General features: G+C 36.0%; 1 protein-coding gene across 1 annotated transcript; it reads left to right on the top strand.

Annotated features, from left to right (window-relative positions):
* Positions 1–11619, top strand: irgq1 (immunity-related GTPase family, q1). The gene is made up of 3 exons (XM_052144625.1): positions 1–194; positions 8660–9394; positions 9500–11619. Exons 1-3 carry the CDS (start codon positions 187–189, stop codon positions 10212–10214), a joined length of 1458 nt encoding a protein of 485 aa, XP_052000585.1. The 5' UTR covers positions 1–186; the 3' UTR covers positions 10215–11619.
* The last annotated feature ends 204 nt before the right edge of the window (positions 11620–11823 follow it).

Here is an 11823-nt window from a genome sequence, read left to right as displayed (position 1 = left end):
TCTCAGTCTGTTCTTGAAAACTTTGCGTAAAGTGACATCTATAGGTTGACAAATTTATAAAAGCAAATTGTCAATAAATGTGAGGGATATTTCAGAGTTTGTTTTTTGTTAAGTTTTACACCCCTCGCGAAGGCTACTTTCGCTTTCACTTAAATTACTTTGAGATCTGGCAGAAAAGGCAGCCCAATGGACAGGTATGTGGACTGTTTTGTAATAACATTACTTGACAAATCCATTCGAAATTACTGCCGAAAACCTCAAATTAGAAGTTAGAATGTGAATCGTTATCTAAACGTCAATGTTGTTGTGATTAAAACCGGATATTGACTGAATTTCCTGGTGTGGTAGACAATTCTCATAGACTCGAAAACACGTCATATCAAAAAACGCATTTCTTTATTTAATGTTATTGTTTCTACTTTGTAGGTGGGTGGATTAGGGTAATTAGGGACACTTTTTGCCATTCTGATTTGTGTACCATATTTCCATATACAACCAAAACAATAGGCTATATCAACACCTTGTATCATTATGTAATCCCCAAGACGTTCCCTTATTAAATCAGAAGTCAATGTCCAGATGTTGTACTCAAAGGGGAAATGGCACATATATTAGTGTTTTTAGGCCAAATCGTTTAAGAATTTGTGGATTTTTTAATCTGGTAAAGCTCGCTCTGAATTCTGGGACGCCATTGTAATCTGTAATAGTCTATTTAGAATTTAGGAATCGATTTATATATGGATAAGAGTTTTTTTTTTTTTTCTATGCACGGAATTAAAAAAAATGTGCCATGTTATATTTGATGTCTGTGTGATTAAAGCTATTACTTTGATTTAGCTATCTATAGCTAAACCGTAAACTAGCTAACTAGCAAATCATGACAAGGTTTTGAATCCTGATAAAACAACCGGTCCAAATTCAGAATTGTTTAGTTGAAGTACATAAGCTTAAAGGGATAGTTTACCAAAAATTTAAATTCAGTCATTGTTTACTCACCCCTGTGCTGTTATAAGCCAAATTACTTTTTCTCATCAAAAAGGCAGAAATTGTGAAAAATTAATTGTGCTCAGTGATATCTTTTAATGGCTATTCATGGCGAAAGCCTCTTCAAGCTTCAAAAGGACACAAAAGTCTAAATCAGAAGTCGAATAAATTATTGTTTGCGTATATACAATTGTAAGGTGTGTAAGTATGTGAAATATTTTGTAATATTGTGGTTCAGTAGGCTAATTCTGTGGCACATATTGCCAAATGTAAGCTAACAGAACAAGAAATGTACAATACAATCTATAGATGTGGTAATATTCTATTATGTGTAACATATGATCTCGAATTAATTAAATGTCTTTTATACAAAGTTATATTGACAAAAAGGATTTTGTAGAATTTTTAGTCAGACAGTGAATATTGTACTCATTAAAATTTCTGTGAGCCAATCGAATCGCTAGGAATTGCAATGACGTCAGATGCGGACCCATTTCCACAGGCGGACTCATTTGATAACAACAAATCAGTATGTGCTGCGTATGAAACTGGGCACTGTCACAGTACTGTATTTGATGAAGGACACTCTTATCTGTTGGCAAATCAGTATGTTCTTTTAGGTATGCATGTGAGTAGTATCAATAGAATTCGGAAATACTTCATCAGGGGACGTTGACCCAAATATTTGACGTAAGAACAACAACCGCGAAAACTATCTGTTTTGTTTTTGTTAAACAAGCTCCATTCAAGCACAAGGAACAGTTATTTTGATACATATAGCACTTACCGTTGAGAAGAGGTGCCCGCCTCATGATTCACTGCTGTTCCTTTAAATCCAGTGATTTTTACGTGATGTCGTCTCAACTCCTGAGGGATTATGGGATCATTAAGTGTCCAATCGATTCACACTTAAAAATCTGGAAATAGTAGGTCATCTGGGTGTTTATTGATTACAGCTTCATGAATGCTGTGGATTCGGACATACTACTCCATTGGCATGCTGTTTTTGGCATGCTATATAGAAGAGAAGTATGTATATTCGGATGCAGCGCGGTTCACAACATCGAACTTAATCGAACTTTATTTCCAGGTTGATGACGCAAGATGCACATCTGAAGTAAATGTACTGGCTACGCAGCACGTCGAACTGTCTGACTCAGAAGGAACCGAATTAGACAGTCCCACTGATTGTCGACATATGCAGAGGATTACCGAGTACTTGCTATTAGGGCTGAAACAATTAGTCATTGTGAATAAAGCAGAGCCGGATCTGGCATTATATCTTTAATGCATCCTTTATCAAAGTTCAAATAATAAGGAAATTGGTCATAAACAAACTCCGAAAATGGCATTTCTCTGTGCGGTCAGCACCGCTTCTATGAGCCGCTTGAAGGGGGAGAGATTGATACTGAACCCGGTTGATGCACACTCTTACGTGGTGAGCGTTTGCTGCAGCAAGATTATAACGTGATGCTTGCAATGTATTGAATCATAATATACCTTATGTGTCATGTGTGAATCTTATTGTGAAGAAAATCGGTGATACGCAGCTCTATTAAGAAGAGAGAGTTTGTTCTTGTGAGTTAAAGATGGATCGAAGTAAATGTATAGGTGAGAGAGTGTAGTCTTAGCACTTTATACTACGGCTGAAACAATTAGTCGACGTTATCGATAACGTCGACAATAAAAACATTGTCGACAAAAATTGTCATTGTCGAATACTTGTTTGATCTCATTTAAGGTAACATGAGATTACATTAAACTGTAATGATGACTCGTGAGAGCAGCACTGCAGCTCGCGCCTGACTGAGGAGAGGAAGAGTCACACAGATCGCAGTCCAAATGCACTCTAAACCTTCCAAACAGCTTCATCTTATGTAGATCGCAAAGTACAAGGGAATTATACAAAAATAACAAATAAGTAAATACAGAAGCACTCTCATTGTGGAATAAGCGGAGCCGGAGCTCTTTAAAGGAAACACCCCGGTGTTACATCTTTAATGCAGATATATATTTAATGCGTTATAGCTTTATTCAAGTTCAAATAATATGGAAACAGGTCATGTAATTAACTACAAACTCCTAAACTGGCATTTCTCTGTGCGGTCAGCACCTCTTCTATGAGTTGCCCGAATATCCCGATCTAAGGGGGAGAGATTGAAACTGCACCCTTCTGATGTGCACTCTGTTGCGGCGACTCTCATCCCTCGAGCGCACACACTTAATGCAGCTAGATTATAAATGATAAATTATGACTTATTGAATCATAATATATGTCACTGTGCATTTCTTATCATTAAAAAAATTGCCAATATGTAGCTTTTTTAAATAATAGTGAGTTTATTTTTTGTGGGTTAAAGATGGATTGAAGTGAACAGAAAGGTGAGAGGGTAGTCTTCGGACCCATTATACACTGCAACAAAATACATTTATGATTTGTTTTGGCTTGTTTTTCAATACAAATATCTAAAACTAATTTAAAACAATGTACATTTACTACACTGATAAAAATTGTTATCTGAGAATGTTGAATATAATATTAAAAATACAAATATTTTAAAATATCTAAAAATCCTTTTAAAAAGATGTATTCACCTGAGAAGCGGCATATAAGATATTTAGACTTGTTTTAGAGAATAGATCTTGTATGTGTTTTATGTATACGAGTATATTTTTTCTTTACTGCACTTGCAGATGTATGAATAAGTGAAAAAATACACATATATACAAAATACACTTTTATTCACGATACATTCTTCGAAAGCAAGTCTAAATATATTATATTTTTAATGGATGATTTTGTGCTATTTAATGCAACCTTTTAAGTCGAGGTACAAGCTGAATAGTCGGCTAAGAGCTAATGATTCGTTGCAATAATCAACAGAATAGTCTAATAATCATTGTAATAATGGTTAGATTAGTCGATTGTCAAAATAATCATTAGTTGCAGCCCTACTTGCTACGTGTTGAGATGTTAAAGGTGCTATGCGTGGTTTTAGCCATTCTAACTTCCACGAGATTGAGGTGTTGATTTCGCTACACCCCCTCTTACTAAAACACTGCACCGATACTGTTGAAACTGACACAAAGCATGTTCCCGTGGCTGTTTGTTTCTGTGTTATTTTATAATTATTTACAAATATTTGCAAATGAAGGTCTTGAGACTTAAGTAGGCATTTTACTCCATTATGTTACAATTACAAATTATTAATAACATATTAGTTTTCTAGTTGTATTTGAATTTTTTAATAAGACTTAATGAATTGTGTAGCTAGGCTAACTGTTATGGACATTTTCAAGAAAATGAATTTCGTTAAAGGAATATTCTTGGTTCAATGCAAGTTACGCTCAATCAAAAGCATTAATTAATTAATTAATCTTGAATCGTTCCTCCTTTTCTTAAAAAAAAAGCAAAAATCGAGGTTCCAGTGAGGCAGTAACAATGGAAGTGAATATCTACAGCAGCAAGAAAACATTACTCGGCACATTATTTTAATTCTATCTTTATTGCTATTTGTTACCATTTTATTATTATTATTTGTCTTGTCATTATCTGTTTTGTGTATTAATGCTTTGGCAATATTTTATGTAAACACAATCATGCCAATAAAGTACTTTTAAATTGAAAATTGAATAGGGGACAATTTGTTTAATGTTAAAATTAGGGCTGTCGATTTAACGCGTTAATTCAGTGCGATTAATTTGATAAAAAAATAACGCGTTAAAAAAATTTACACAATTAATCGCAATGCCCCCGTATAAGGAAGATTCCTGAGAAATGCAAGCTTGTAGTACCACCTGTTTACTCCAGAGGGCAGTAGGTGAAACTTCAGCTGTATGGGCAACATGCAGTTTATACAGTGAGGAAAAAAAATCTACAGCAGCAAGAACACAAACTTGCGTCACGTTCTTGCATTCAAAACACTTGATGGCGTGCAAATCCGAACTAAGGGATCTCAAGATGTGTTCTAAGTATTAAACTATATTTAACTTGATACAGTGACCTAAAATGTTATGTTTATAACGCAACGCACCAGAGACGCTACACAAGCATGTCTGACACAGATGGACAGGTCCTTAAACAAGCCCTCATAATAAATCTCCAACTGGTTGACAAATTGACTTGTGTCAATTGCTGTGAACTGTATGCCAATGATTGTCTTATGTTCAATAATATGGTATTAATCAATACATTGTATTCTAAATCCACTTTTGTATTGTCTTATCAATGATGAACTCTTCTGCTACAAGAATTTTATTATTTATGAATAAATTATATAGAAATAATTTATGAAATAATTATACATAGTTATCTTTAAATATATATATATATATATATATATATATATATATATATATATATATATATATATATTATATATATATATCTTATATTTAAAGATAACTATGTATAATTATTTCATAAATTATTTTTATATGAGGGTCTTTCTCAGAAAATATTTGTATATGCGATTAAATGCAATTAATAGACAGCCATAGTTAAAATACTAACTTTTTCAAAAGTATAACCATAAGACATAAAGGATATGTGCGTAAACATGATTTTAGTGTGATAAAAATCGCTTTCAAAACTTTCCTGTGTAAAGTTGTAGCCAATTTTACAGCTTCATTACCATGATGATGTAATGTCAACAAACCCTAAAATAACTGTAAAAATTATAATTTAAACAACTCAAATAATATAAGCTTCACATTTCTGTGTTTAAACCCTCCAAAAATTGACCATGTTCACTGTCCCCATTCACTTCCATTGTAAGGGCCTCATTGAAACCCAGATTTTGGCTTTTTTTTAAAGGAGGAACGAGTCAAAACCTATTTTTGTAGTAATCAACATTATTCTACAAATGCTGTCAATTTAACTTAACTTGATTTGAACCCGCAACAACTTTAACTAAATGCAGATGACTAGTAGCCTGACACAGAGTTCAAAATGAACAAGTTCGACTCATACAGGCAGGCGGCTCTTAATAGTTTTAAGACCGGTTATTGAACCAAAGAACCCATTCAAGATGAAAGAATCAAACCTACAGGCAGATTCGATAGCCAGCGCTTCGGTCGTGTCTGACTCAGAAAGAACCGAAAGAGCCGGTCCCACGAACGTTTGAAGTTTGCAAAAGATTACCGACTCACAAGGAGTCTGATGAGTGAGCTGCTGATCCTATTAGCATGCATACTGAGGACTGGGGCGAACTGTACGTTTCTTTAATGACAAACAAATCTTACAGGAAATATTCTTATTACTAGTTTTATTAAATAATATTTAAATTGAAGCATGCAAAAACTTTTCAGTCGAGAGATGTAAATGAATTGCACTACTGTTTATTGTGCTTGCAGATTATATTTTAAAGCTGAATCATGGTTTCTAGTGAGTTGATTAAGACTAGTATATTCTATTTATATACTTTAGACATGTAGTACATATTTAAGTTTGTGCATTATTGTCAGAATTGGGTGCTTTATGTGCAAAACTTTAATGTAGGAAACTTATCCAAGATATAGTCATTATTTGTCAGACATATTCGACATGCAGGATCACAGAATGAAACACTGATGACAATAAAAGTTATTATTATAATAACTTAATTGAATAAAAGGTAATAATCAGCAATATGCATTCACATATGGCTTTAAATGGTTGAGTGTGAAAACCATGACTCGGGATGTTAGAATTACATGCTAGATAACCGCGGAAACCGCTGAATTTTTTTCACCGTTTCATGGAAACAATCTATCCAAAAGAACCGGTTCGTGGAAATGGATCGGACTTCCCATCTCTAATGCTGTGTCTGAATATCCATTCTTCTCTACTATATAGTATGCCAATGGAGTAATATTTCCAGAAACACAGTATTCATGAAGCAGTAAGCAAGAAATGTCCAGATGACCTTCTATTTCTGGCAAGATTTTGAAGTGCCGATCGACTGGACACATAACGATCCCATAATCGCGACCGTTGGCGGTCAGATGTGGGCGTGTCCAGCGACGCGACAAAGTTGAGACAAGTTTAACTTTATTCAAATGAAGAGCGACTTACGGGAGCGACAGCCAATACGAGAGAAGACGGTAGAGCTCACGTGATCCTTCTCTCTCTCTGAGCTCCTGCAGTAATGGAAAGATCAGGGGACCCACCCTCTGCAACAGCTCATCAAACTGGGTCCTGTCAAGCCTGAAGTACTGCTGGATCCGGACTTCATCCAGCCGCAGCTCCTGCACCAGCCGGTGGTACTCACCGTGCTGACTCCGAGATTGAATGGTTTTGTGCTTAAATGGTGCTTGTTTAACAAAACCAGAACAGATGGTTTTCGCTGTTGTTGTTCTTTCATCATATATTCGGGTCACGAGACAATGCCCAGGTCCCCACAAGATGTCCGAAATCTATACATACTACTCGCATGCAAACCTAAAAAAAGTACTATTTTGCAGGCCTTCATCAAATGCAGTACATACTGTAACAGTACACAGTTTCGGACGCAGCGTAAGCTTTAGAGCTTCTTGCACAAGAGCAGTACATGCAGCCCCCGCTCACGAGACGGGCCGTTCACACAACACAACACAGCTGCACACAAACGAGAGATCAGAACTTACAAAAAATGTCTGATGGTTTTTAGGTCGAAGAATGGAGGCAGTTCCATGCCCAGACTTATTTATTTTAACCAGAGTACTCAGAAATCAAACAGACATAGAAGAGCCTAAAGGCAGCCACAGTCACACCATGTCCTAACCAGATGCCAAAGACAAGTGTAAATGTATCTTTTCAGTGTTTCCTATGTTAATCAGTTTTTGTCCTAAGCAGCCACGACGAGCGATGGAACATTCTGTCAATTGTTTGGTTTCCATTCGCAGAATTGCCCCGTGCAGCTCTGCCTGCTATGAACATGTTCATGAAGTTTTAGAAATTCGGATCTCTGGTTTGTGTGCAGATGTGTGGTGTTTTCTGTTGTTAATATTAGTTCTGGTCAGTTTGAAGCTAAACAAAGCAGTTTCTCGCTTGAATAGTCCATCTTGCTAGCAAGTGAACTATTGCTCTCATGTGCAGACTCATGAATGTGTACAGGAGATCAACGGTCGGTCAAGAGTTTTTTACTAAATAAAACATTCGATTTCTCAATTATTTTGTTCCTCACCAAACCTTATCATATGCCTTCAGAACAATTATAGTTTTGTGTCATTTTGAAGTTTGAAGATGTGTCACCATAAACTGCCATTGTATGATATCACTGAGCACAATTTTCCTTTTTGTTAATAAAAAGAAAGAAAGACATATGGGGTTATAACAACACAGGGGTGAGTAAACAATGAATTAATTGGGTGAACTATCCCTTTAAGAGGCCGTTCAGACCAAATGCAATCTTGCGTTAATTTTTTTTTTAAACAAAGCAATGAATATAACAGAACGCAGGTGTCTCGAGATGCGTTTTTAAAAGTTGAAGTTTTTAACTTGACTCTGCGTCTAAAAAAATTTTGCGCTCAGCACGTTTACACAGAAACAAAATTAAAAACTGCACAGATGTCATGGACCTAAAAACGCATTCTGTCTGAACGGCCCTTTGTTCATCTGTTCATCCAAGCTCTCCAAATGTGGAAATGAGATATTTTCAAATGTATGAGATATATTTTTAAAATATTAACATGCAGAATATAATGTTTTCTTTAGACTGTATATGCCAGAAAAAATTCAAGAAGACCATGTCAACAAAATCAAGGATTTGTTTGCATCTAAAAGCCCTGAAGAAATTCCCCATCAGCTTACGACTCTTTTGGAGGTGTTTGGCCATTTTAAAATAGATATTGCTGTGACTGGAGAGTCTGGTGCAGGAAAGTCTACCCTTATCAATGCATTCCTAGGACTGTGTCCTGATGATGCAGGGGCAGCTCCAACAGGAGTTGTAGAAACCACAATGCAAGCAACTATGTATCAGCATCCAAATCAACCACAGGTCAGGCTGTGGGATCTTCCAGGGATGGGCACCCCTACCTTTGCATCCAAGAATTATGTAAAGACAATGAACTTTGACACATATGACATGTTTATGGTTGTGATGTCAGAGAGAGTCAGAGAAAACAACATGCTTTTGATTGATGAAATTCTACGACAAAAGAAGCCATTTTATTTTATCAGAACAAAAATTGACAATGATATGCGCTCCCAGAAAAAGAAAGCGCACTTCTCTGAAATAAGTGCATTGAATCATATAAGACAAGACTGTGAGAAATATCTGAAGGAAAAGCACTTGGACACCCATGTGTTCTTAGTTTCAGCCCTTGACACAACAAATTATGAGATGCAGAAGCTCATATACACTCTTAAGAACGAGGTTCCTCAACTCAGGGTAGAGGTATTTTCAAGTCTTCTGGACAAGTTGTTGCATGGAAGTTGGCTGACAGCAAGGTAAATATGTAACTAATTGCATGTTCAAAACAGCACTTTAACTTGGAAATAGTATTTGTCTGGAAGAGACTCATTTAATTATGGGTAATTTCTTTTTTGTATTAGGCATGTTACGCATCACATCCAACAGACTGGAAAAATGCAAACTCATGACATCACGACGTTACAAAATATGCATAAATGCAAAGGCTTTGGAGCTGTGCAAGTCAAAGTTATATTAGAGGCTCTGAATCACTTTCAGCTCGATGTTGCAGTTTTGGGAGAGACAGGGTCTGGAGTATCCACTTTGATAAATGCCTTAAATGGGCTACAAAATGAGGCATGTGGTGCAGCAGCAACATCCTTCAGCAACCCAACAATGAGTCTTGGATACCCAGATGTCCGGTTCTGGGACATATCAGGCATAGAGGCAGTGATGGATTACTCAATGTATGAAATGAAACAAGTTTTTGATAATAACGACTTCCACATCATCATTGTATCAGACTGGCAAAATGCACGGCATATAAAACTAGCCAAAGCTGTGAATGAATTAAGGAAGCATTTCCTCTTGGTCCAGACAAAAGTAGACCATCAGCTAGAGGCTCAAAAAGATTTGTGCTGTGCCGAGACTGAGATGCTTGATGGACTACGGGCACAATATACCCAAGAGCTTCAGATGGTAAACCTGGATGAACAGCAAATTTTTCTCATTAACAGCCTTGACAGAAGTAGATTTGACTTTGTTGGTTTGGAGAGTGCACTGTCCAGTGACCTCAACATTATCAGGACAAGTGCCTTTGCATACTATATTGCAAAAATAGTCAGGGACAAACAATAACATGTCAGATATGATGCACTGATGAAAGATTTTCAAATGATTATTTTTCTATTGCACATACCATCAGACATTTCAAATAGTTTTACTTACAACTATTTTTGTTTAAAGCTGCTGTTTAAAACTGGTGTGAAATAAAGTGTGAAAAAATATGGGTATCAGCAAATAATCTGTAATTGTGCAATATCTCTGTGTACTGTGTATTGGATATCTTATAACTGTGTAGAATGCAAATCTGTCTATGAGCCACGATTAACAAACTGCACTCAGAACTCTTGGTGATGAATAAAATAGCAGTTCATGTAATACAAACGTGGACAAATGCTTTAGAATATTTAAGTATAAAGTGAGGTTAATGGTATGTGGTTGGTGTGTGGTTTGATTTCTGGCCTCTGTCCTTCAAATCCTCCCCTCAAGATTGCAAGACTAGTGGAGTGGTGGTGGCGTAGTGGCTAATGACTGTATTGTCCCTGTAATAATTGCACTGTAAGTCGCTTTGGATAAAAGTGTCTGCCAAATGCATAAATGTAAATGTGCTTTGTCATAGCTAAACATTGACATAGTTTCTCTACAATTAAGCCATCAAAATGTAAAAACCAAACATACTGTAGATATGGGTAGATGACTGTATTTATGACAGAGACTATGTTTGTCAAAACCTGTTTTGTGCACTAATTAGCTAAATTATCTCTGTGAGTCATATGGTTTTCAAGTATAGTTATATTGCACTGTTGTGAGTTGTTAACATTACACATTACTATGTAAAGTAGGACATTCTATTATGAGTCCACGCATATTATATTGTTAGCATCACTGTATACTAGTGCTGGGCAAATAAAGATATATATTGTGGTGACGATAATCCACATGCTTGTGTAAATATCCACGTGCGAAGCATGTGCATAACTATCAGTGGGCAGGGCTTCACGTAAGACTGAGAACTGAATAAACATGGACATGGTTTGTCCTGCAATGAAAATGTGACAAATTCTATGGCATTCATATTGCATTAAGCTCTTCATAAGCGCTAAGTATGCTTCTCATCTTCTCACATGCATCTGAGTTTTAATCTTTGGAGCGCGCAAGTGCACACGAGTTCAGCAGGCTTCCTGATATCTGATCTCCAGAGAGAGCGCAAAGCAGGATTGCGCTACTCAATCTGGTTTCTCTCGATATCGCAGCGCAGACCACACACTTACGTGACCCATTTGAATCAATGAGTTTTGTTTTTACCTTAAAGTGCCTACCTGAATTCTGAAGGGGGTTTATACTACACATAATCACTCTTACTAAAATTCTGCTCAACACTGTTTGAAATTATGGGAAAACAAAACATGTAAAAAATTTTGCCTTTCAAACAAGTCTTTTTTTTTTCTCTATAAAGATTACTTAAATGATGAAGAGCCTAATAAAATATTGGTTGATTATTTTTTTTAAAACTTGTATTGTGTATTATTTTCTTGTTGCATTGCTTTGAGATGTGCGGACCATTTACCAAATCAAAATAATTGCAAAACAAAAAAAAAAATAACGTTAAGTTGAAGTTCTACATTTCTGGTTTAAACATACAGGGTTTTGATTACTGTCACAGGAGGTCCAAAATGGTCTCTAA

This window comes from Xyrauchen texanus, chromosome 15 (assembly GCF_025860055.1).
Source record: "Xyrauchen texanus isolate HMW12.3.18 chromosome 15, RBS_HiC_50CHRs, whole genome shotgun sequence".
Taxonomy (NCBI): domain Eukaryota; kingdom Metazoa; phylum Chordata; class Actinopteri; order Cypriniformes; family Catostomidae; genus Xyrauchen; species Xyrauchen texanus.
The sequence above is the reverse complement of the archived record's forward strand: the minus strand, read 5'-3'. Positions and strand labels throughout refer to the sequence as shown.

Bases quoted from the DNA above. Each gene is read 5' to 3' on its own strand.
- irgq1 (XM_052144625.1), top strand. The intron at 9,395-9,499 runs GTAAATATGTAA...TTTTTGTATTAG, and splicing joins GGAAGTTGGCTGACAGCAAG to GCATGTTACGCATCACATCC.